Source organism: Eleutherodactylus coqui, chromosome 6 (assembly GCF_035609145.1).
Source record: "Eleutherodactylus coqui strain aEleCoq1 chromosome 6, aEleCoq1.hap1, whole genome shotgun sequence".
Taxonomy (NCBI): Eukaryota; Metazoa; Chordata; class Amphibia; order Anura; family Eleutherodactylidae; genus Eleutherodactylus; species Eleutherodactylus coqui.
In genome coordinates, this window is record NC_089842.1 from 49,281,151 (window position 1) to 49,308,822 (window position 27,672).

The 27,672-nt window shown below is 45.1% G+C and overlaps 1 protein-coding gene across 1 annotated transcript in view; it reads right to left on the reverse strand.

Moving 5' to 3' along the window:
* Nucleotides 1-27,672, reverse strand: part of SDF4 (stromal cell derived factor 4) — a 47,706-nt gene that overhangs the window by 4,199 nt on the left and 15,835 nt on the right. The window contains exons 3-6 of the mRNA XM_066606762.1: nt 17,615-17,751; nt 14,777-14,890; nt 9,628-9,786; nt 3,699-3,874 (exon numbers count right to left, since the gene is read on the reverse strand). Of these exons, the coding sequence (XP_066462859.1) occupies nt 3,699-3,874; nt 9,628-9,786; nt 14,777-14,890; nt 17,615-17,751 (586 nt within the window). The remainder of the gene's footprint in view (nt 1-3,698; nt 3,875-9,627; nt 9,787-14,776; nt 14,891-17,614; nt 17,752-27,672) is intronic.

The window sequence follows — 27,672 nt, forward strand, 5'->3', positions numbered from 1 at the left end:
TACATGGAAGACTGTGAAAGGATACTAATTGTCACCAAAAAGTGGAGCTTAGCAGGCATCGGTCAATGACGTGTTTAGGATGGACCCATGAACCCAACCCATGCCATAAGAACACACCCCAAACCAGTATGCAGCCACCACCAGCCTGCACAGTGCCTTGCTCACAACTAGGGTCCATGGCTTCATGGGGTCTGCCCCACACACTAACCCACCACCAGCCTGAAACAATTGGTAGTGTGACTTATCAGTACCGAGGTTAAGGGTCCTTTTAGACGAGCCAATTAACGTTAGAAGGAGCGAGTGACGTCACCGCTGGTTCATTCGCTCTTGTGCGCCTTGTTTAGACAAACAGATACATTGTTGGCTCGTTCACACAAGATATTGTTCAGAATCATTAAGTCTTCCCCATTCGCCGTATAAGTAAATGAGAAAGACTGAACGAGCGGGGGTTAAACTGAATGATAAGTGAAGGAGTCAATGATGGTTTATATGTCTGCATAAAATATGAATGAAGAGCAAAAAGTGAACGATTATCACTCATTGTTCCATTGTTGGCTGCGTTTAGAATGAACGACTATCGTTCACTTTCGCTTGTGTGAATGATTTTTTAAATTATATTCGTTTCGTCTAAAAACACCCCAGGAATAGGCCCTTAAAGATACAAAATAGACGTGGGCAACTTTATAATAAACGGTTTATCCTGAAAACCCCTGTAATAAAACAAGAAAACAAAAACCATGATAATAGGAAGTTGAGAAAGCGGATAAATCTGAGATATGAGCTTTGGACGGTTAAAGGGGATCTACCTAATGTTAACAAAAAGGCACGATTATGGGCAGTAAGTCTAGAGCAGCCCCAGGTGCAGCAGAAAAGTATAGTATAGAAGAAAAATAATAAAATACTAAAGCCCCGAGGGACAGACTCTAAGAATTAAGTCAAAAAGTACCAAAAAAAAAAAAATAATAATTACATACATACATACATACATACACTATATATATGAAAAAGAAACCACCAGTCTGACTAACTATTGCCACAGTGCCAGCCCTATGCCAATGAGCGAGGCACGTCGCATCTAAATTAACCGCAGTGAATGGAAAACACAAAATAAAGTGTATTGTAGAGTTACACTAAGGAAATTACAAAAATACATTAAAACTAGAAAAATAAACACGCAGTGTAAAAGCCTAATCAGTCCACAAAAGCTACATAGTAACATCTATACCATAAAAATTTGTCACAATTAAAAAAAATAAAAGAAAAAAGGAAGCTCAACGCAATAAATAAACTTAGTGCCCAATGAAGCAAAGTGCTAAAACCCATTAAAATATGTGTGCCAGTGCGGGGCAAAACAACTGTGGTCTGCGAGAAGGTTCACAGTTTTCAGTGTTCGATTTCCAGTAAAAGCCCAGTCACGTCCCTCTAGGAAATGAAACTACAGCAGCAACACGAAGTGCTAGAAGCTGCCAGAGAGGCTCTGGGTAAATACCTCAAGGGGTTCTCCGGGGTTTTAAAAAATGGTGAAAAACAAGAGAACCAAATGAGGCAACGCTTCATCATGTTACGGGGAATACACAGCAGGTGCATCATTTCACAGGGACATGGGGTGCACATGGCGAGGCTAGAGACACCTGCCTCCCATAAGTCAAAAGTATGGAAACTTTCTTTTTTCCCCGGCAGTAGGACATGATCGCTGGCCCTTTCACACAGCCTGATAATGCAGCACAAACGGTCCTCCTAACATTCATCCACCCAACAATCATGCTGTGCAAAAGAGCCAACCATCAGCTGACAAACTAACGAATACTCGTTCATCAGCTAATCATTGGTTTTCCGTGAGCATAAAAATGCTGGTTGAGTAGCTGTACATCTCTAGGTGTGACCAGGGAGCCGTACAAGCAGACTATGGGGGTGTGAATGATCAGCAGCGATTCTAGGCCCATGCAAACAATCACCGATTGACTTGCTTGTCGATCAATGTTTGTTTGTACGGGGCCAAGAATCTGCCCACGTGAAAAGACCCCAAGAGCTCATTCACACAGGCGGAGGCAACTGCAGCCCATGAGAGATACACAGAATTCAGTGCATCTGTATGTGTGTGTTGCATGCACTTTTGACGCATGTGCGCATGTTTAGGGTTTTCACACATAATTTTTTGCACAACACAAGGCGGCCCAACTGATGACAATTAAGGATGAGCGAGTATACTCGCTAAGGCACTACTCGTCCGAGTAATGTGCCTTAGACGAGTATCCCCCCGCTCGTCCTTAAAGATTCAGGGGCCGCCGCGGAGCGGGGAGGAACGGAGGGGAGATCTCTCTCTCCCTCTCTCCCGCCCGCTCTCCCCTGCTCCCCGTCGCGACTCACCTGCCAGCCGCAGCGGCACCCGAATCTTTATGGACGAACAGGGAGATACTCGTCTAAGGCACATTACTCGGACGAGTAGTGCCTTAGCGAGTATACTCACTCATCCTTAATGACAACCCACCCCCTACTATCTCCTGACATTTGTTTAAAAAAAGCTGTGAATATGTATGTGATAATGCTTATCTGAATACCCTAATGCAAGTCAACGCTGTAATATGCTGTCCGTATAAAGAATTCTGATGTAATACAGACAGAAAACATGCCTGCGTTAAAGGTCCACTTACACACACAGATGATCGCTCAAAATTTGTCAGTAACCGACAGTTCTGAGCGATCATTTTCCATTAGGTACTAATGAGCTAATCAGCCCTTTAGTACTTCATTGCATGCATTGAAAGAACAGCCAATGGTCTGTTCTCTAAATACATCACTATTATTTTCCAGCAGGACAGCAGCTGCTAACAGCTGTTAAAAAAATGTTATCAGCTGTTATCAGCGCTGCCCACGGAGAACACAGCGTGCGGTCCGTCTTATCAGCAACTATGGATTTCATGCTGACCTGAACTCAGTGATGGCCGAAAAGTGCACGATGGGCGCACATTTACACACAATGATTATCGCTCAAAAGATGGCTTTTGACCAAATTTTGAGCGATAATCGTTATGTGTAAAAAGGCCTTTAGTCTTGGGAGCTGGTGGAGGGCAGACCATGCATGCATATTGGCTCTCTATTATGGAAGTGTGACTATACAAGCTTAGCTAACTCATTTTTGGTTTGTGGTACTAAAAATTGGCCTTTTCTCTATGCGGAGGGGTTTCCTCAACAAAGGTCTTCTCCGACAGGTTTTCATATTTCCAACATACAACTTGTTCAAAAAAATAAATAAAAAAACACTGCAACAACTCTTATTCCAAGAGCAAACTTTACCTGTTCCTGGAGAAGCAGCTATAAAGACCTGAAGGCAAGTAGTTCACACTACAAGGCTCGTCGCACCTCATGAATCATATCAAGCATCAGTTTGTGTTGAGAGGACAGCATTAAAAAAAAACATGGCTGCTTTCTCCTAGAGACAGTCCCGTATAAGTCCACAGATTGTGCCAGGCGTTGAAGATCGGCTCCATTGAAGTAAATGAGGTTGAGCTGCAATACCACATGCGGCCTGTGCATAGGAGAGGTGCAGTTTTCGGAAGAAAGCAGCCATGTTTTTCTTATTCCATACAACCCCTTTAACTTCAGTCTTTCTTAACTGGATGTGCAACATTGATTTAGAGAACTTATGTTGTGCATCCAGTAAAGAAAGACTGAAGTTAAAGGTGCTACCTGCTTCTTACCTCAAGCTCTTCCATTGTGACAATGCCGTCATGGTTGGCGTCGATAACCTCTTCAAACTCTTTCTTTCTGTCTCGGACCCATTCATCATCGATATCCTGTGCTTGCTTGTTCTCTACTGTGCCCATGGGGAGAGAGATGAACTCCGACAAAGTCAGCTTCTTATCTCCATCCTGGTCTGTAGAGAAGACAAAACATTAATTGCGAATACGACATAAAATTTAGGCGCACTTCACCAGAATGGACTTACCTTTTTATACCATATTTTAAAGGGCTTTTACAGTTATGACTGCTTTTTTAAAGAGTACTTTTACATGAGCCGGTAGTCACTCAAGTGATTGCTTAAAAGAGCAAGAAGGCTGGGTTCACACGGGGCGTATTCCCGTCGGAAATCTCGCGGTTTGGCCGCAGCAAAAACCGCAAGATTTCCGCCGGGAGAACCGCCGCGGTTTAAGCCACGGCGGCTTTGAAGCGGCCCGGCCGCTTGCTTTTCCGTTGCGGCCGGCCCTCCCATAGAGGAGAGCGCGGCCATGACATAAATAAACAAAAAAAAAAAAAGATAACCAGACATGCTCAATCTTCGGAAACCGCGGCTGCGGCCGCCGCAGCCGCAGCCTCAACCGGATTTACCGCTGTGGATTAGCCGTCCCGTGTGGACGAGGTTTCTGAGAAACCTCGTCCACATGGCTGGCTAATCCCGAGATTAGCGGCCGCGGGCGGATCTGCTGCGGCAAAACCGCGGCAAATCTGCCCTGTGTGAACCCAGCCTTAGGGGCGACTGTCATCCCATCTACGCACAGAAGCCTACAAGGTAAGTGAGCAAGAATCACTCACTTCTTGGGAGGCACTTGCTTTTTAGCTCACCTAAAAACCAAGTGACTGTTGGCCCGTGTAAACAGGCAGTCGTTCGTCTGAGCGACTGCCTGTTTACTCTAGAAAATTGCACATTCAATATTAAAAGTGGGAAGCTCTCATTGCTTTACGTTTATGCTAGTCAGCAAATGTAAATTTTATCTATTCATTTTGCCTGTATATTGTGTTGAAGTACTGTCACTGCCATAAAAGTCTGAAGTAGCTACTGCTGACAGATCGTGTTAAGGCACTTGGTTTACAATTCATATATTACATGCCATGCTTCGGTGGATATTCATCTAATAATAAGTCAGACTGCGGAGATGCTGAGGAGATCTGTCAGCCAGATCCCTCTAAAGCCAATTCAGTGGAAAGATTCACCCTTGTGCACTCAAAGTACTAAGTAATAACTTAACCAGAAGCACAATAAAATGAAACTTTAACAAGAGCTGTCAGCAGCGAATAGCCTGCTTGGTATCCGCTTACAGTTTATCTTACGGCTCATACACATTTCACCCCATCATTGGAGAAGAACCAGAACCGGCGGATCCGACACATGCTGAATGACGCTGGATGGACACCATTGACTATAAAGAGTCTGTTCAGCTTCCAAATGATGTTTTCCCAGATGAAATAGCACAGCATGCCACACTGTTTCATTTGGGATTATGTTGCATCTGCCCTGGAGGCTCTGAATGGAGGCCCCACTGCAGATTTAAATGAAGACTTACATGGTATAAAAGTAAAAGAGAAAAAAAAAACTGATTTGTAAAACCCAATGTAAATTAAAGGTGGAATTTCACAGAAGCCACAAAAAGGAACAAATAGATTTCCATTGCTCTCAATGGCTTCATGTGACCTTCTACCACAGAGCGCTGCAAAAAGGCAAAAAAAAAAAGCACAGTCAACTGAGAATTGCAATTCTTCTTTAAGTAGTCACAGCTCCAATCAGGAATAGATCCCCGTCAGGAAAATCCCTTGGAGCACCACAAGATATGACAGTGAATTGACACTTTCGGATATGGATAGTTCAGTTTCTCATTCGTTAACGACTACCTGATGTCACAATGCTCCTTCCCCAATTTTTATCTGTCTCACTACAACTTGCAAATACAGGACAGCAATACTACTGCCCATGTGAGACCCAACATGCCATGTCACATGACCGCAGTCATTCTGTGTATTGTCCCCTTTATTCTCAAGTGACTTCCTTCTGTCCGCATCTGTCAGATGACAAAGTCCCAACTCCCGAGGGTGGTTTTTACACGGGACAACCATCACCCGAACAGTCGCTTGAAATAGTCGTTAAAGTGTAGGAATGATTGCTTGTCTGCTTTCATACAGACCAATTCTCGTTAACTTGTTTATGTTCGCAGAAGTGAAAGCTTCCCTGAAAAGTTGTTGGCTAGTCATTCAGAGACAAATAATGACCTGTTTACACCAAACAATAATCAGTCAGTCAGCGACTATTTTTAGGTGAACTGAAACAAAGTGACTAGTGAACGAATTCTCACTTGTCACCCGATTGGTGGCCGTCTTTACCAGGAAGTGTAGCCTACATTCGCACTACCAAGAGGCTAATAGGATGATCGTGGTCTTGTGTATAGCCCCCCTAACAGACCCAACTATGGTTGTCACCCACAGTAATTTAATTGGCAGCCTGGGAAAGCTCCAATGATAAAAGCAGAAGCCGTTATGGAAGAGGTCTCCCGGGTGTAGTGTAAATTGACAACAGGGCGTTTCCATTGTGCATGTCAACAGGGTTTATACCGATTGCACAGTATCAGACCGTGTAGATGCACGAAGCATTGGCAAGGGAAATAGCTGTCAATCTACTCATACAAAACAGAAGAGCGTCACAGTGCAGAGTTCGAAGAAAAGATGTTCCTGGACTGTTTATTTATGGGTCATACAAGTATGTAGTAATACAGACATGTCAGGGGAGCAGATGGTTCCCCTTTAAGGCCAGACGGGCGCATTTCTGCATACGTAATATGGATGTGTGCCCCGACCTTACCCAAACTCTGAGCATTATAGATCGGGTCAGTCAGGCTGGGACACACATCTGTATTAACTACGCAGAAACGCAACCGTAATACGCTCATCTGACAGCAGACTAAAGGGCAACTCCAAGTATTCCCCCCCATCCTGATTCATTGTATAACTAGTCCACCAGTAGATATAAGTCGGCTGGTATTACCCGATTTAGTTATTTCTATCTACAACTTCCTGGAATAATCCTCCTCCTCCTCCTCGTCATGTGATCTCAATCTGGCGTAAAAATGTACACAGAAGAGCCCATATATGTGCTGCGCAAACATGCTGATTTTCTGTGCATTCACTGCGTATTTGTACTTGCCCATATGCATCAAAATAGGACATGCTGCTCCTTTTTTCACGCGATCGAACATTGCGTTAACAATTCGCTCCTGTGAAATCAATGGGTTCTAGTCACTGCATATTACTCACGCAAAAATCGCATGCGTAATACACTGTGCAAATACGCTCATATGCAGCAGCCCTTATAATGAAGTAGAGGACAGCTCATCCTCCTGACTGTATAATAAAGGTCTGTAGTTTATTTCGATGAATACAGAAGGTAATGGCAGAGTCCTCTCAGTAGGCATAGATGGTGCCGGATCTTGCTGGTCATGTGATGCTGTGCTGATGCATCATGGGAGTGTTAGCAGGCACTATCCTGATGCTGGGATTTCTCCCTGCTCCCATTCTATATGCTTTGCTACGTATCAGACAAGTGGCTGCACTGCACGGAATTGACTGAAATATACATAGAAGACGTCCAGAGTGTGATGTGCAATCTGCTGAGGGGTGCATGGATGGAAAGAGTTTTTGCTGACGTGGCCCTTTGAGGCTGGGTTCACACGGGGAGGAATTGCTGCAGAATTTCCGTGCAGAAAGTCCGCATGGCAATTCCACCTGCGGCTCCTAATTCCGAGATTAGCCAGCAAAGTGGATGAGATTTTGCAAAAATGTTGTTCACACGCTGCGGCCAAGCTGCACGAAAACGGACATGCGGTACGGATTTCAATTCCATAGCATGTCAATTATTTTTTGTTTTCCACAGCGGCCTCTCTCCTATCTATGGGGAGAGATGGCCGCAGCGGAATGCCGCCGGCTAAAGCGCTCCAAGACTCGCAGCTAAAGGTAACGGGTTCTTAAGCTGCGCTTTTCCAACAGAATTCTCGTGGTTTTTCAGTGTGGCTATTCCGCGAGAATTCCATCCCGTGTGACCCCAGCCTAAATGTGTCAGATACTGACACAGAATTTGTAATTAGAGGAAACACAAATGAGAACTGTAAATTAATTACCCATGGTCCATGTAACAGGGAAATCAAGACTAATATCTGGTAGACGGTTTAAATGGCAGTTCTACTTATGACCACGGCAATCACTACCGGTACACCCAGAATGGAGAACAATTGGGCAGTGCGAGAAAACTCCGCCACATTTGCCATAAATACCCCTAGTAAAATAGAAGGACATTCAGCATATTAATGAATACCTTTTACCCCCCCCCCCCCCCCAAGGAGAACAATTTCCCCACACGCTGCAATTTGTCACCACACCATTGTGTGCAGTCACCGTGCGGTAAGACAGGTCTGACTAAGCTACACCTGTCTCAGAGAAGGCAGGCACATGTGGTGAGCCACACTTTCCAGCCTCCAGTACCTGCAGAGTCACGTATACTCGTATTACCAGACAGAAATACTTGGTAAACATTGAAAAAAATTATCTTAAAGGGGTTTTCCACTTACAGTCTTACGGCAGGGCAGATAATCATGCCGTACAGTAGGAACTTTAGAGCATCATTACTCAACTTCTCATTTTCAGGCTTCCCTTAGTATTGTATAGGTGATGTAAGTATTGTCAGTGTATCAGAAGTTGCAACAGGTGCCCTCACTACAGGAGATTCTCAAATCGTGACGGGGGTGGAGAGGGTTGAGGATTGGCGTTAAGAAACCTTGCTTTTTAGAGAATCAAAGAAAGAGTCCAGGAGTCTGTTCTCACCAGACATGGGGTCCGTTTGTAAAAAGGGTGAAGGCTGTTTGATCGGGCACTTCATGTGCCAGGAGATAAGCCACAATCCCTTGACTGTCAGAAAACCTGTCCACCCTGACAGCTGGAGAAGCGCCACCCCTTTGTCATGCAGGCAGTGGAGTGGGTATTACACATCACAAGCCCTGAAGATCTATGACATTTGGTGACTCAAAGAGAGAAAATTGAAGTGGCTGAGGCCAGCTCCCAGCTAAAAAGGAACTGAATAGCGCAATTTTATCCCTTTAAGGACCAAGCATGGTAAATTTACAGCGCTTGATCCCGGTCTTTAATTCCAGCCCATTGTAGAAGTATGGCGCGGGATTAAAGCTCCTGCAATCAACCACTTCTGCCCTCTCCTTTACAAGCTACATGGCACTCCATGAGCGCAATATAGTGCGGAGAGAAAGCGGAAGTAACATATTCGACCTGGTGGTCATGTGACCTCCGGGTGCCCACTGTCACAGCAGAGCTGCAGGGCCCTAACACACCCAGATCAACTCTGTTAGGGACTACTGTCACTACAGGGCATAGGGATCACATAAAGGTGTTCCCCCTCCTCGTCACTTAGGATACCCTTCTATGAGCGAGGACAGTCACTGTGTAGTGCTTGTAATAGACTCAGCATGATCATCCAGGTATTGCTGGAGGTTAGCCGATATCTTCTGTCTGAAATGGGACTGGTGGCAATTAAGTCATCTGGACATCATTAGGGGGTCCCTGTGCTTGAAACTTCACTGCATGAGCCCAAGTGGAAAGCAACTACCCAGGCAGAGCGCAACTACCCTGGCAGACCCAATCTGTCCACTATTTGCATCTAGTATTACATTTCAGTTGTACTGGGCACTTCAGGGCACAAGAGCAGCCAGCGCCAACTTCTCAGGAGTTGAACCAATGGATCTCATGTTATAAGATGCTGTTGATGATTCTTACCAGTTGCTTTTTATGTATTGCTTACAAAATAGGTTTTATGATGGGATTATTGACAACATAGATGCAAACTCTCCCAACTCCTATCCTCACCTAAGTCACGAATGATTTCTTTCACCATGAACTTAAGCATTCCCCGGCTGTGTTCCGGGTGCAGGAAAGACAGGAACTCCTCTTCGTTCAGGTTTTTGTCAGCTGGTGGGTTGTCGGCTTGAAACCATCGGTCTTTAAGGTTATCTAGGACTTCCTGAGCTGTGAGAGAAAGATAAAACCCATAAGTATCCCTATGTCCTCATGTAAACTGGACAGATCCACAACTTGTTTGGTTTATGCAAAACAGTAAGTAAATACCAATAGTAAGCAGGACGCAGAGAAAAGCATTGTTATAGAGGCTGAGTTATGTAAAGGGCTTCTAAATGGGTTCCCCGTGGTGTAAAATAAGGCCTCTTTGACACGGGCGACAAACCGCATGTATGAGAAGCCCATGCTTTCCTATGGGTTACTTCACACATGCGATGTTTTGTAGCATGCTACAACCCGACACAAAAACCTTGCGGGTCCGGTGATACGCATGCAAGGTGAGGTATTGTAGGCCACGTTTCCCTATGAAGCCTTCCTCTCTGTTGCGATGCAACTTTGACAATAGGGAATCCTAACGTAAAAAAGCCATAATCTAAGCCCTAGCTGCAGGGAAAAAAAATACACATACATCACCTTAGATGCGCTGTCAGCCCGGCCGCCACTGATCATCATCTTCTCTTCTGAGTGGAGATTGAAAAATCCCCGCCTCCTGGAAGCAGTGGCTGTGATTAGCTGATGCTTAGCCAATCAGATTCTGCACTCAATGAATGGCTGTGATTGGTTCATCGAGCGCTGGCTGTGATTGGCTAAGCGGTCAGCCAATCACAGCCAGTGCTTCCAGGAGGCGGGGCTGCGTAATACGCGGTGGAAGTCCGCCCGTGGGAATTAGTCCTAAGGCCTAAAATAGGCCATCTCACTCAGATCCCAGGGGCACAAAGCCAGTTTGTCAGAATTCCAGGAGACACTGGTATCTGCCCAACCCTTGTGTGTCATTTTGCACCCAGATTTGAACGAATCTAATCAGTAAGATCTGTATTGGATATGTTTATTCCTTTTTTATTTTTGTAACTGATTTGTATACTTTGTATATTTCTTTTTGTATACCTTTTTTTTTTTCTTACTTTTGTTCTTATAAGATTGCTGTTTTTGTAATAAAGCTTTAACCTTTTATTAAGTCTGTCCTTGTCGCTCTATAAACAACCCATAGACCCAGATAAATGTGGTATTTTGACTGCTGGAGAGCCAGGAGCGCCCCGTATCCAGTGAGTGACTACAATCTGAGAGGCTGACCAGTCTTGCAGTAAAATAGTCAGTGGTGGCAGAAAGTATTTTTTGGCTGTGCAGATGTGATTTAGGCACCATTTTCAAAGTGTGCATGACTGAGGGAGTGGAAATAAGTCAACCCTATTTTCGTGCCCCACGTCACGTGCCATGGGCTTTAAATTTTCAAACTCTACCACAGACAGGATGCGAGATGATGAGGATACCAATAGCCATAGTATCTGAACGCTGCTGTTGTGTTGTTTTACTGGTAGCTAGCTCAATCATTTCTTTCATCAACTGACATGACGATTGCGCTCTTACTCAGACTGCGTTACTTACTGTTAGATCAGTCAGTTCTGGAATGACAGGTGTATTCTCTGATCAATGCGGTGTGAAACCGGAGCCGGCTGATACACAAAGGGAACTGAATTTTTATTGAAGACGTTGTACGGAATTGGAAAAACATGGCTTCTTTATTTTAACCCCATCCAATCCAATTTCCATGCCACTCGCCCACTCCACAGCTCTTATTTATTTGGGGTGGGAAAGTGCGTTGTGGATTCCTAGGAATTACTCAACAGAAACAAATAAAAATGATCCGTTATGATGATTTTATGAACAACTTTTATGAAATTTTAAACGTCACGTGACGCTGCTGGCGTGTCATGCGTGCTGAAGCATCATGCGGGACGTTGGGCGGCGGATCCGGAGCAAGTATGGGGTCTCTGGGGGAAGGGGGGGGCGCCGTGACGGGCTCCGCTGCAGAATTCTGCTTGCGGAGCCCGTCACGGCCGTTGGCACAAGGCCTTAGGATGCAACGTTTTTCTTTGTACTTCCATCTCTGCTTTAAAACACATAACGTTATTATTTTTCCATCGACATGACCGATGAGGCCTTGTTTTCTGTGCGGCAAATTATATGTACCGTATATACCGGCGTATAAGACGACTTTTGAACCCCGAAAAATCTGCTCTGAAGTCGGGGGTCGTCTTATACGCCGGTAATACCAAAAAAAAAGTGTAAAAAAAAAAAAAATCATTACTCACCTCCCCCGGCGTTCTGTCGCGCTCCGGCAGGATGTCGCTCGCTCCTCGTCCCCGGCGCAGCATTGCTTTCTGAATGCGGGGCTTGGAATCCCCGCCTCCAGAAAGCTAATACACACGCCGTCAGCCAGTTACATCCATTCAATGACAGCATTGAATGGCTGTGATTGGCTGAAGGCGCACGTGGCTTCAGCCAATCACACCCATTCAATGATGTCATTGAATAGTCAATCTGCAATGGTAGCCCTGGGAGCTTAGAGAAGGCCTCTGACTGCTATGGCAACCGGACAGCAGCCTGCGATCTCACTGCAGAGGGCCGTTTGGGACTTCAGAACTCCGACTGGGGCATTTAAATGCTGCTGTCAGAATAGATGGCAGCATTTAAAGGGTTAACAGCTGCAATCAGCAGGATTACTGCCGGCACTGGCATTGTATGGAGCGGGATAGACCACCCAATTTCCTTCCATGCAAACCCCGAAGCTCCATGAAGTAACTGTATGTCATGGAGAGTTAAAGGGGTTAAGCATGCCCTGTGCCCTTATCAATAGCCTTTACTTACACAGTGCAAAAGTCCTTATAGAGGATCAGCAAGAGCGGATAAAAGCAAATAAAGTTTTTTTGCAGGATCAGACTACAGAGTTTGTCTGTTGTTGTCTGTTTCCATGGATACACAAAAACTTTATACATTAGACTTTAATTCTATACATTCTTAGATAGAATTTTTAAAAAATGTGTCCATGAAGGTGGACCTGGCCTTTAAAATCAATTCTTGTCCAGTTTTCATAATTTGGGATCAAACTGTCAATTTAATACGTACAAAATGCCAAAATAAATTTTAAAAAATTTCAAAGTAAATCACAGTCCTGAAAGCAAGATGGTGCTTACGTCGTTAGTGGTGCTCAGCTGTTAAAGGCCTATCGGTTACACTCACTGACCTCTCTGCCCATGAGGTTTAGAGGCAGCTTTCACAGAGGCAATAAAAAATCGTGTGATTTTCTCAAGATGCGACAATGTTACATATCACATGTATGTGAAGCCCGTGCTTTCCTATGGGTTCCTTCACATTAGTCATGTTTTGTGGGCTGCAACATTGCGAGAGAAACGTTAAAAAGAAAAACGGGGGGTTGCTAAATATTGCCGCGATTTGAGATATTTTGTAGCCCATGTTTTCCTATGGAGCCTTCTTTTCTGTTGCATTTCATAAAAACGCGGTTTTCGTGCGATGCAACTTTTACAGTAGATAGTCCTGCTGTTTGTCCCTAAACTAAGCCCTATCTGCATTAAAAAAATAAAAAAACAATACATCACCTAACAGCCGCTGGCTGCTCCACCGCAGGTCCGCGGCACTTGTTTGCAGTCTTCTGTCAGCGCTTCCTGGACTGAAGGTTCAAAATCCCCGCCTCCAATCACAGAAGCACTTGATGAACCAATCAGAGCCAGCGGGTCCTGGAGGCGGGGATTTTGATCCTGTAAGGTGATGTAGTGTTTTTAAAAAAAAATTTTTATATAGCCAGGCGTATTTTCAGGGTAGGGCTTATATTTCAAGCCCCCCTGAAAATCCCGGCAAAAGAGTGCTAGAAAGTCACGGCCTTTGTAGCGACACAAAATTGTGATATCGCGGCGAGAAAACGCAACGATATAGCACAGAACACAGATGCGATATCGCTGCCATTTTCTCGCGGCGATATTCCCGTCGCCCGTGTGGAAGAGGCCTTGTGCAGTAAAGGAAACTACAAAACATTGACACTGCTTGTGGGCGCTCCTCGCTCTTCTCCACTGCCTGGTATCCAGTTCTGATTGTGAACTCACAAATGAATCCTTTTCCTTTCACCATGCGACTGTAGAGATTTGACTTTGTTGGTACTGTCGTGACTCAAAGTGATCGAGAAAGAACCTGACGCCGACTCGTTTACAACAAGTGTTCCCACACTGTACAGGGAAAGGAAGTGTCTCTGGTGACAACTAGTTTCCAAAACTGAAAAAAAAAATTCCCTTCGCCCGTCAACTGATCGATCTCTTATTAAAAGATTTTCGAAAACAAAAAACAACTTCAATAACAAGAGGATTGTCACTGAAAACGTAGAATTAGTCATAAGTAAGTAAATCAGAAGTCTGAATGGCAGTAAGAGTTGGGTAATCATGTTTACCGCCACTTTGTTAGAAATACCTACCTAGTAGCAGCATTGAATCGCCACTGTTCTGAGGACCGTAGGTGGTTCAACGTGGCATGGCTTCCACTAGGTGATGAACTATCAGTGCAGGAATACTATTCCCAGGGTGTGCCAAGGAAACATTTCGCCCAACATTACTCCACCTCCGTCAGCCTGCCCACTGGTATAGTTGCCTTTCTGTCCCTCTTAGGCTACGTTCACACATAACAGAAATGCTGCAAATTTGAAAATTCAGGGGCAAAATCCGGAGCATTTCCGCATCAAAATCCACTCCACTTCGGCAGCTACAGCATTCACCTTGCAATACTTTGCGCTGTTGGCGTGCCCAACCACCCGGCAACCTTCAGAGAGTACTGTGCCGCTGGTCAGGTAATGCCACATCCACAGCGAGGAGTAAACTGCCCATCGGTGGGGTCCACCATTAATTAGTAAGCCCTTCTAAGGCTCTATCTCCTGATGGGAGCCTCCGAGAGAGAGAATAAAGGTGCAATTTATTATGCGGTCGCACATATGGACTGCAAAAAATACCGAAAACGAGACTTCCATTAATGAAACAGAAGTAGTCTCGTACAAAAGTATTGCACTGAAGCGTGCTTCCCATGTTGACATCAGATGCAATACTCCACGGTGGCCCTTAGATGTCATCTTACATTGCACAAGCCTAAAACTTGGTGTGAAACTTACTTTCTTCATCTATCTTCAGTTCCTCGTTGTTCTTCACTTTCTCAGCGACCTCCTTTTCATTGAAGCCCTTGCTGGCCAGGAACTTGATCTTGTACTCGTCCCAAGACACTTGTCCTGTATTACCAAAACACATGAATGCAACACTATTAGACGTAGCAAGGGACAAATCCTAAAGAGACAGGATTAAGGTTATCGTCATTATAGTGGATGGCTACAAATTTACCATTTTAAGATAATTTCACTGCAAACATCTACAAGGAAAGATCATTAATCGCATTAGTAGTTCCTCGAATTTTAGGGCCATCACTGCAATCTAAGTAAGGTGCGTCACTGAAAGCAGACCTAACTTGCATACAGAGCACACTCCTCTAGGAAACTGTGGGTCCCACGTAGGTCTACATGGCCTCACTCAGGGCACCTCGCTTGCTGCAGTGTGGTGGACGGGACCAAGAGGAGACCGGGGAAAGTTATGGATGTTTTTACACTCACTTTACAGCAGCTCTCTGCTCTGGCTACTAGTTGTGGGTCCCAAATTTGCAACGTCCGCCACCATAACATCCCACTGCCCAGTTAGGGATCAGCATTAACACATTGCTTTACGGTATGTAACAATCCTCAAAACGCGTCTGGATACGACAGCCAATCATGATCATTTTCCTTGGGTAGATAAGCCCACAGAAAACCAAAATCTGGCAGATTTAGATATTTTGGCTGCCGACTGATGATGCGGTTGTAGTGGGAGGATGTCGGTCTACCCGGCTCAGGGGACATACCCCTGCCGGCAGCTTACACGCCAGTCTGAATTTGGAAAATGCTGTAAGAACTGACAAGTGTTAAAGTAACTGCAAAGCTGCATTTCTATTAGGTAGTATTGTAGTGTAGAGCACTTTATAGAGTTATACATAGTATATACAAGTAGTACAAGACGTCACATCCGGACTAACTTCCCCGTGGATATCCTAGATGGATGTTAAACAGAGCCAAAAAACCTGCACAGAATTATTACATGGTGATAAAGGTCAAGGAAATAAAGTTATCAGTTAACAGTAGTCATACAATATAGCAGGCAGCTCTTCCAATACATCGATAATGCATTTAGTGAAGGTACTACTGAGTGCATTAGTGCCCGACAGCCCTACCAGAGGCTACCGCTCCCGTGTTTTACACAGTCATTCAAGTTAATGGTTGCCAATTGTTCCGACCCTTCCGCCTCCATTCACAGTATACAGGAGTCGCTCAGCCTATTTCCTCGGTCTGATATTCACTTGGTTTTTAGTTCTGTTAAAGACCAAGTGATTCTGTCAAGCGAGCGATTTGTCACCCCACACCCCGTCAGCGGCCATGATGCCACGGTAAAGGAATGTAATTTCTGGAATGCTTGGCAACCCGCTATGTCAAGATCCGTACCGTGTGCGTGTTTTTAATAAAAACACAATAAAGGAGAAGGAAGGGGGGGGGGGGGGGTTCTAACGGAAAAGTTTGACAGATCTATCAGAAATACAGACACTTTGTCCTCCATTTGTTCCCACCATGCTTCCGTTTCTCATCCATTTGACAGATTCGTCGATTACGCTCCGTCTTCACATTTGCAATTGAGAAAACGGGATCCGTTAAATGGAATAATTAAAGCACGGAAACCGTTCTGTTTGAAAACAATGGGAAACAGATGCATCGCTAAAACGTAAGTCAACCATTCTGCCGCGGTTCGGCGATTCTAAATGTGAGAAATAGTCTGCGGTCTGTGGTATTCTCCACATCCAGAAAGTGTAAATGTATTCCATTCACTTCGGTTTACATCCATTCCCCCCCCCCCCCCCCCCAATAAAATCAAATCAATGGGATCAGTTTATTTCCATTTTTCCGGTGCGAGAACCGAAATCATAACTGGTTTTCAGTGTATAGCAATATACATGTTCAACCACTCCGTGCTGGAGGACACACATGCCAAGTCCCTCTGCATAATGATACCCTCTTCACTCCACAGCAATTAACAGAAGGAGCGGCCTCTGCAGTGCATTGCAGTGTAGCTGCGAAGACTCCTACAGGAGAAATAAAATAGGACCCTAACTGTTAGCTGCCAGAGGGAGAAGGAGACAGATTCTCTCCAGAGCCGGCCACCAGCAGCAGCAACAAGAGGGGCACAGGGTATCAAAAAATAAATAAATGACAAAAAATATATAGATTCTTTTATTAGCAGCCTTTCAGGACTTTTGGTATGAATGCAAGGGATAACCCCTTTAACCGAGGCAGCGCCTGGTACTAGTACTGATACTGATGAGTCAGTTTTACTCGTATATGCACTTAAGAGTTTCTTCCACACTTTTTGCTAGGCAGATCATCAGTACTTCCACCTCTATAAATTATGTAACACCGATTAAAAGGGGTTTTCCAGCAAATACTATTGATGACCTATCCTCTGGACAGGTCATCAATAGTTGATCAGCTGGGGTCCTCCACTCAAGACCCAAGCCGTTCAACTGATTGGGCACTTGCTGTGAGCACCACAACACACAGGGGTAGAGAGGAAGCAGATCACTCCAACCCCTGTGTAGTGGCCAGTGCTGGTAATTGCAAGTGCAGCTCCCATTAAAATCAACGAGCGCTTCACCTGCAATTATGAGCGACAGCCATTACACAAGGGTCAAAGCTAGCGGCTTCCGCTCCATACCCCTGTGTGTTGTGGTGCTGACAGAGGTGCCCAATCAGCCGAAGTCACGGGCGGTGGAGCCCAGCCAATTAACAATTGATGACCTATCCTGAGGATAGGTCATCAATCGTATTTGCTGGGAAACCCTGTTAAGGGAATAGAATTTGTCCACTTAGAAAGCCATTACTTACCATCACCATCTGGATCCACAGCTCGGAAATGAAGCTTATTCTCCTTTACGGCCTCCTGAAAATGCTCCTCCGTCTTCTCCATGATCCAGCGCTGCATTTCTTGCGAACTGATTTTTTTGTCCTTATTCCTGTCCACCCTTAAAGAAAAAGAATAAACCATAAAAACTACTGTAGGTTGTATTCAACGTTCATATCGGCGTTTACGTGAACTCCTCGATTACGAACTGACAGCGCCTCTTCCATGGGCCGTATCTGGTATTGCAGTCCCGCACGGATCTAGAGAAGGGGGGGTCCCTGAACCTCCCCCACTAAATTATAATGTGTAGTCAGCAGAAACCTTGTATCAGCCCCAGAGATAAAAAGAATCAATACTAGAGGTAAATATTTACTATGTTATAAAGACTGAGTCATCGACCTGCCCCAACCATAGAACATCTGCGGCCCGGCGGAGGCTCCCACAGCGCACATCCGAGATAGTAAATCAGATTACTATGTAAATGCCCTGAGCGGATCTGGGGTTCTACGAGCGGCGCTCCTCCGAGCGGAAACTTCTGTATTTTGCACTCTGTAGCAGGTGGTATTTTTTGACATTTGCTCGGCAGTGGTGGCTTTTGTCTCCAAGAATAGACATTGGGGCTGTGTAGGCACACCTTACCTACGCCGTTCTTTCCCCAAATCAGATATCTGCCGAGCAGGATGCTAGAGCTGAGCTTTTATTTTTAGCTTTAATCAGATAAAAAAAAATTCGTATTCAACGAAATCCACGCTAATCAACGAAAAACATAGTAGGATTAATTTAGGGATTGTATTTTTTGCTTAGGCCTTGTCTGAAGTGAAAGGAAATGTTAAAAATGGATTGTCCAGGACTTTTGGAAATTTTCCTATTGATGACCAATCCTCAGGATAAAGGCCCATTTACACAAGCAGATAATTGCTCAAAGATTGCTTAAAAAATAATTGGTATTCAAGTAGCTTCTCAGCTACTTAAATGCCAATTATGTATGTAAATGAAGTCTTCACTGAACGCAGCTAATAGCCCCAGGCTATTAGCTGCACTCAGATCCTTTGTTCTCCATGGGGAAACAATGCTATCAGCACTTCCCGTGGAGAACGACTGATAAAACTGATTGCTAAAATCAAGCTCACTTGATTTTAAGGATCAGCGAAAAGAGCCCGAAATGCGGGTGCCCCACGCACCTTTACATGCACCGATTATCGCTAAAACGATCACCGATGAGCAGAGTTTTAGCGATAACCGTCCAGTGTAAATGGGCCTTAAAGGGGTTGTCCCGCGGCAGCAAGTGGGGTTATACACTTCTGTATGGCCATATTAATGCACTTTGTAATGTACATTGTGCATTAATTATGAGCCATACAGAAGTTATCAAAAGTTTTTCACTTACCTGCTCCATTGCTAGCATCCTCGTCTCCATGGTTGCCGTCTAATTTTCGCCGTCTAATGGCCAAATTAAAAAAAAAAAAAAAAACCGTTTCGGCGCGGGACAACCCCTTTAAGTCATCAATTGATCGGTGGAGGCCTGCTGATTAGGATGCCTACCAATCAGCTGATTCCCAGCACTGCTGTCAGCTTGGAAAGCAGATAGTGCTGTGTGTATTACAGTGGCAGGCTAATATCGTATTGAATTCAATGAGAGTTGTGCCTGCAATACCAAACCGAGCCACTGTAATATGGACAGCACTGTCTGCTTCCAGTGCAGCGGTGCTGGGATACCAAGCGGCAGACCCCCACTGACCAACTATATTGACCTATTATGAGGAAGTGCCATCCATAGGGAAAATTCCCCAAAAGTCCTGGACAACTGCTTTAACCCCTTCACACTCCAGGTCGTACATTTACATCATGGAGGTTCGTGTTTGTAGATGGAAGTATAAGAGGTCAATCCCGCACCATACAATGCGGGTATTGGCTGTTTTTTACAGCAGACGCCTGCTTGCAATAGTTTTGATAAGAACTGCTGCTGTTCAGAGCTGTTAACCCTTCAAATGCCCCTGATAATTCTGACATCAGCATTTAAAATGGCCCAATCAATGTTTGGGTGGGTGGGTCGTGCAATTGCCATGGCAGCCGGGGGCCTTCTGAAAGCCTTCAGGGCTGCCCTTGCCTGTCAGATCACAGTATAATGTAATACTTTAGTATTACATTATACTACAGGAGTACCAACATCCAACAAGACTGCTGTGTGAAAGTGAAAAAGTTATACCACCCACCTAACCAGCGGAGGGGTTTCTGCTTTCCTCCACTTTATTTACAATATAAGCATCATACCTGCAGGCATTACTGTCTAGTCTTGGAAAACTGGACAGCAGATTTCTTTCCTGCTTCTCTCACCCAGATGCAAGAAAGAAAAAAAAATTATATATACACACACATACATATATACATACATATATATATATATATATATATATATACACACATACATACGAGTCTGCCTTATGTTTTATAACATCTATAACTATATTTTCACCCTAGTATGCTCTCCTGACATCCTTTTCTATAACTTGCTTTAGCTGCCGTCCCCCGGCACTGTAAGAAGCCATCCTGTGTTACAGACAGCTTCTCCTCCTCACAGTCTACCCGTTCCCCAGCAGACCCCATGCACCGTCAGTGTCTCATCCGGTTGCAACATTGTGACAGATGATGCACTGTGTGTTCGATGAGACCCAACAGTGCATGGAGTCTGCCGGGCAACAGGCACACTGCGACAAGGAGAAGCTGTCTGCAACTCAGGATGGCTTGTTCACTTCACAGCGCTGGAGGACGGTGGTTTCTATAGAGAAGGATGTCTAAAAAGCACGCTAGGGGGAAAAAGGATTTATAAAAAAAAAATGTAATAAAAACAAAGGCAGACGACATATTGTGCATGTGCTAGAAGCAACAGTGCAGGCACAGCTGGAGTTTCCTGTTCAGCTATGCAGTTAGGTAGCTGAAAACTCTTTTCTCAGCAACGTCTTCTCCTAGCTGCATAGCTGAAGAGGGCTTTTCTACGAAAAAATGTACAGAATAGGCTACTGGGACATATTACAAAAATGTTTATTGACTATTCTGAACATTAAAAAAATAAATAAATTAAAGTGCAGTTAGACCGGCTTCACACTGGAAGGAAAATCGTGCGAGATTTGTGCGTTTGGTCTGTGAGTGCGGCTCTTCTTCAGTCAATGCATGCACTCTCATAGAGAACAGCGTATGTGAGCACTGACTGAGGAAGAGAGTCAGGCCGACGGAGAGACGACTTGCAGTGGGGACCGCCATGGAAAGGGGTGCCGGGTAAGTATAAAAAGTACACCCCACACTTTACATCCCCTCTCCTATGGGTACCATAACTTAGCTTATGATTCTTCTAGGATGTGATTGGTTCTTTTGAATACCTAGGAGTCTGCTTTAATTGAGGAAACAAAAGCAATGACCTGGCAGACCTGGGATGCCGCCTGTCAGGACCCTGCAGACCTGCCGCTGTAGATGCACTGGAGACCCGGGGTACCCGTGATTTTTCGGTCATGTGGTCAAGCACAACTCATTTTTTCCCCCCAATGTTTGTATTTCCTGTGCTATTGCTTAGCGTTGACGCGGGTACCCGCGGCCCGTATGCATTTTTAATTGCGTATGGGCTGCTGGTCGGACGGCCTTCATTAACTTCAATGGAGGCAGTCTGTGTGAAATCCGTGGCAGAATACAGCATGCTGCGATTTTTCCTCCACTTGCAAAATACACAATTTGTATCCGTGAGTACAAACGGAAAAGCAATTTTACTTGCTTTTCAATGCATGCGTTTTGCCGCAAAACCTCCACACAGATGCCAGTCGCAGATTCCACAACTGGAATCCATCTGTATGAGCCCGGCCTTAATTGTCTAACACTCTGGAGGTCTTCTCTGTATTGCAGTCATTTCTATGCAGTACAGCCTACTGTCTTGATGGTAACACTCCCATGATACATCAGCACAGCATCACATGGCCATCTAGACCCAGTACTATCTCTGCCTGCTAGGAGACCACTGTCATTACCTTCTGTACTCTATAGTCACCTAAAGAAGCTACAGTCAGTAGGACGAGCGGTGATCTCCTCTATTATAACTGTGTAACAGCAGCCTCTAATCATCAGCAGTAACTGTGATAGGAGTTTCTGTCCCATGAAGAGCTGGTGTTATAGGGTCCATGTAATATCAAAGAGGAATTATGCTGACTGAAAAACTGACTGCTTGGGAGAACATAAAGCCAAGGAATTCCCTGGTGGTCACAAGGAGATCACATGACCCATCTCAGGAGAAGGGTTTCAGGAACTTTCAGATAGAAAAGGAACTAACCAACCAAGGCAATACTAGCCGCCTTGTACCTGCAGATTTCAATGAGAGCCGCGCCAGCTACTACACCGAGGTCAGCCTGGCGGCTTCCGCTCCAACCTCTGTTATTACGGCACTGACAGCATGCGTCCGCACAGATGATCGGTCGGGGTCCTAAGCAGCGGACCCCAGACGATCAACTATTGATGACCTATCCAGAGAATAGGTCATCAATAGTATTGCCACGGGAAACCCCTTTAAGGTCAGATCTACCTGACCGCAGACACCCGGTAAATGATCCTTTAAGGCTAGTTAAGCATTTTTGATCTTGAGTCATCCTAAGGAGTATGGTTGCTCCGCTCTTGGTGGAACTCACGAGTAAAAAATGATATAGATATGTCTGTGCTGCCATCATCAATCTATACCAGCAAAGTTTGATCAAGTTCAGCAAAGTTCGATCTATACAAATACTTTAACATAGATCTGCACTTGCGTAGGAGTTTGCTGTAACCACATCCAGGCTTCGAGAACCACAACAGCCAGTCACATTTCATGAATTTAGGCCGTCTTGATGATGAAAGTTAAGATTTCTTGTAAAGGTGCCACCAGAAACTGCGCTTCCAACAGGAAGAGATCATGAAGGCTCCATTACCGACTACGTAGGTACAGATTTCTTAGAATGACAACATTTCCTGTACAAAAAAATTAACGTCTAAAGCAAAGCAATAGTTGGGGTTTTACCTGGTAACAAGTATTCTGTAAGGTTCTCACTGCATAAGATATGGTAAACGTACGGGAGAGGCGTCTCATAGTAGTAAGACGGTGATCTGACTATGGTTACAGTGAACATTTAGTCTTAAATTCTATAGCTATTGAGTTGGGCGACTAAGGTCACACGGAGTCTACACTGAACGATCACTGCGTTAGGAACAGTTGGTACGTGACCTCTTGTGATTGGTAACATGGTACCACACGATGGTTGCCCTCAGAAAATAGGTTGACCTCTCCTCTGTGCAGCAGAAGGCAACAGTTGGCAATTATGGGTACACGTGGGGACTTCAGTGACTTTGATCATGGGCAGATTCAGTCGTCCTTCTTGGTTGTTCCCGAAACCAAGATGTCAAAAGTACCAACACTGGTTGAACCATGGACAGTCATCAAAGAGAAGAAGATCGCAAAGTGGAAGGCCACGTGTAGTGGTGGTGGTGGGGGGAAAGGGGCATGTCCTATTCTAGTGGGGGCCTCACACGAACAGTTTCCATTGCAGTCAATGGAAGCTGCCAGTCCCACGGCGAGTCACAGTGGATCTACGTCATCACCGGTGCGAGTCTCGTCACTGCGCATGTGCAGCCCGCCAGCTGGTACATCCACAGAGCAGAGAACACAGGTAAGCGGGGGGTTAATGCCAGGGCACAGGGTCTGGTTAAGCTGCGAGATTTCGCAGTCGGAATCTGACCCGGGCCATAGGCATTCAGCCCAAGTACAATGGCAGGAAAGTTAGACACACTTCCATAATCATTATGCAGACTACTTGCATCGACTGGGGTTCGATAACTGAAAACCGAGAAGGGTGCTCTGGTTACCCTCCATCATCGCCAATGCCTCGTATGGGCCCAGTAAAGAGGTCAATGGACTTTCGACACATGGCAGAAGGTTGTCTGGAGTGACAAGTCCCATTGACTTCCGAACCATATGGATGGCCGAGTCTGCACCCGGCGTAAACAGATGAACCTCAACATTGCACCAGTGGGATACAACAGGCCAATAGTGGCATATCACGGTCTGCGGAGCGTTTTCCTGGCATGGGCTAAGAGCGTTGGTCATCATGCCACAATTCTTGAATTATGAATGCTAAAAAGGACCTGTTAGATGACCATCCATACCCATACATTCAAGAAGTCTTTCCAGACCACAGTGCCATCTTTCACCAGGACAACGCTCTGATCACTAGGAAGTGGTTGGAAGAACACGACATTGAATTCCCCACATTGCCTTGGCCTCCAAACACACCAGACTGTAAGCCCAGTGAACATGTTTGCGATATGTTGAAAAGGGCTGTTCCCACTTATCCACAAAACGTGCACCTACTGCGGGCATGGGTCGAGTTTAGTAGGGAGGATGTTCCCAACATCTGAAGGCTGTGACCACCCAAAAAGGTTGAGCAGGTGTTCCTAACCGTGATCCGTTTATTTGCACTTTTAGAGTTTGAGGTTCCCCTTCGCTCTTTCCAGTAGATGACTCAGATACGGGTACATATGGGGATAGGAATAAGATATCCTGCAAAAAGACCCACTTCTCTGACCACTCCTCCCCACGTTATCTTTCTCCCCATTATCCTACCTTCTTTTCAGCAACGAGGCCATCTAAAACAAAAGGGGTGACTATCTGTTTCGGTCGTTCTGTTCCTTTTACCCACACATAAACCATAGCGGACCCTGAAGGTCGCTTTCTTATTCTATCAGGTGTAATCCAAGACGTCCCGGTCACCATTGTAGCATATTACGCCCCAAACTCCAGACAAATTAACTTTCTTACAAAGTTACTCGAAACTGTAGAAGCTAATAAGAGTGGTACAGTTATCCTATGCGGAGATTCCAACTGCATCCTAGACCCGAATCTGGACAGAAATGCAATTTCCCTCCCAACGCCCCATATACAACCACAACATTCCATCTCACACAGCCTTAAAAGACTTCTTTCACAACACCATCTTGTTGACTCCAGGAGGGAGGTAAATCCCACTGTCAAGGACTTCACACATTTCTCTGCCCCACACTCACTATACCGGAGAATAGACCACATACTGGTACCGGCTTCATTCCTTCCTCAAATTTCACACTCCAAAATCCTCTCTGTTCCTTGGTCCGACCACAGCCCAGTATCTATAACCTGCGACTCCCTAATGTCAAAGCCCACTAATACTTCTTGGACCATTAATGACTCTCTGCTAGCGCTTCCTGACATAGTGGCCTCATTAACACCTCAACTCGAGGAATATTTCACTATTAATAGCCCTTCTGCCTCATCTCCTATTTTCCTATTGGAAGCCCACAAGGTGGTACTCCGTGGTATCCTCATCCAAACATCTTCTCGGCACAAAAAGGAGCGCTTGCAGAGACAACTAAATCTTGAACAGAAAGTTCTGCAGTCAGAGGAAGTCGCTAAAAAAATGCCCATCTCGGGAAAGTATGAAGGTACTCACGCAAGCTAAGACAGAGCTGGACCTGTGTATTACAGATCTAGTCGAAAGACAATTACGCTCGTCCTGTCAACAATACTACATACTAAATAGTAAACCGACAACACCACTAGCTCGCAGACTCCGTGCCCACCCTATAGTGAGCCCCTTTTTTAAGCTTCGCACACAGCATGGCACAATCACAGCAAACCCACTGACTATAATAACCGAATTCAGACAGTTCTTAGCCAAATTATATTCCCAACCACAAAATATGCCAACAGATCTACAGATCGCATACCTCCGAGACACCACACTCCCAGAAGCATTTCTGGAACAATTGGCTGCAAAAATTACCCCAGACGAGGTTACAGAAGCGATAAAAACACTGAAAGTGAATAAACGGCCAGGGCCGGACGGCTTCTCTGCCACTTACTATAAAAAAAATTTCCCCATTACTTCATATCCATCTTGCAAATTATTTTAATGCAATGCGAGACGGTCAACATATAGGACAAACATCACTTACGGCAGCCATTTTACAAGCCTACTTGGATGTGGAGGTGATAGTGGGGTCTATCCAGGCCTCGCTATTCACCGGGTAAGTTCAATCCACTCTATACTCCGGCATTAGCGTTGTGTATCTGATTCTCTCAGGAGCGCTCTCCTAACACTTCACATTTACATATCGTGGATTGGGAGAGTGAACTCCTTGAAGATGTCGTTCCTTCCCAAAATTCTATACTTTTTTTAGAGCTCTTCCAGTACAGGTTCCTGGGCATTTCTTGAAAACACTTTAGCAAATGACCCTCCGATTTATCTGGAATAACTCTATCCCTAGAGTCTAACGTTCCACCTTGTACAGACATAAGCAACAAGGAGGTTTGGGAACCCCACAGTACGCAAAATACTACCAGGCGGCCCAGCTGGCCTCCCTACACTCCATTACAAATGCCCCCCTTTGGCTTTCGATAGAGGCCAGGGAAATTTATCCCCTCACAGTAGATTCACTATTATGGATCCCCCCGACTCATAGACCTGCAATATCTAACCCAATCATAAAACATTCTCTTAGAGTCTGGGACTCCATAAAATACTCTGGGAACCTACTCTCCCCTCATTTACCCCTACTACCACTCTTACGTAATCCGCTATTTTCGCCAGGCCACGACTCCCCTTCAGCTTTTCAAAATTGGACACATAGAGGCATCACCAAGGTCCACCATTTACTCTCTCGAGAAGGTGTAACTACGTTCCCTATCCTACAGCAAAATAAGGACATACCATTATCAGAAATATTCTGCTATTTACAGTTAAACTGTATTTCCTCCCTATTGAAAAATACAAAATCTCCACATACTCTTACCCCCTTCGAATCCTACTGCCTTAAGCACCCGCAGGCAAAGGGTCTCATCTCTAAGATATACTCAAACCTTGTCCACACTACATACCGCACACAATTATCAGACGTAACCAGGTGGGAACGAGACTTGGGGGGGGGGGGTTCTGAGTGAGGAGGAGTGGTCTCAGATCTGGAGTTCCACCAATCAAGGGGTCCGTAACATACTTATGCTGGAAACTTCCTATAAAATCCTTCTCCGTTGGTATCTGGTCCCCACTCGTATCGCACATGCAGTCCCGGGCTACTCCAAAGAATGTTTCAGAGGTTGTTCTTCCCCTGGAGACATCCTCCATATATGGTGGTCCTGCCCCAGAGTCAAAAGACTTTGGATAAGAACATACTCCCTAATTTACTCGGTAACGTACCATAACCTGCGCAAAAATCCATGGGAGGCTCTGTTGAACAAAAAGATCAAGAATATATCCCCAAACTCCAGAAAGCTGATCTCTTCCCTCTTCCTAGCTGCAAAACAAACCGTTGCCCATTCCTGGCGTAAAGCTTCTCTGGACTTTTCTGAAGTCAAACGCCGCATGAATTGGTACCTGATAAATGAAAGGTTGACCTCGATAGCAGAAGACAAAAATCGATAAATTTCTTAGTATATGGACCCCATGGATAAATTATGCCCTTCCTTTGGAGGGGACGAATCTACTAACCTAAATACGACTTCTTGATGCCCTTGCCCCCACGGGCGGCAGTCCTGAGAGAGAGGGAATACCCCCCACCCTTCCTTAAATACTAGTTGGCCCTAGCCAGGCCATTGATATTTGTTGAGAAATGTTTCTCCCGGTAATTAGCACTGACCGCTGTGTACTGAAATAACAACTGATCGCTATTACTTCATTATAGTTTCATTTTCAGAAGAAACAAGGCCTACAACTACATTTTTGTATTTTGATTGGAAACTCTTCCATACTGCTGTGCCCTTGTATGTATACTTACCGTATATACCGGCGTATAAGACGACTTTTGAACCCCGAAAAATCTGCTCTGCAGTCGGGGGTCGTCTTATGCGCCAGTAATACAAAAAAAAAAAAAGTGTAAAAAAAAAAAAATTTATTACTCACCTCCCACGGCGTTCTGTCGCGCTCCGGCAGGATGTCGCTCGCTCCGGCAGGCTGTCGCTCGCTCCTCGTCCCCGCCGCAGCATAGCTTTCTGAATGCGGGGCTTGAAATC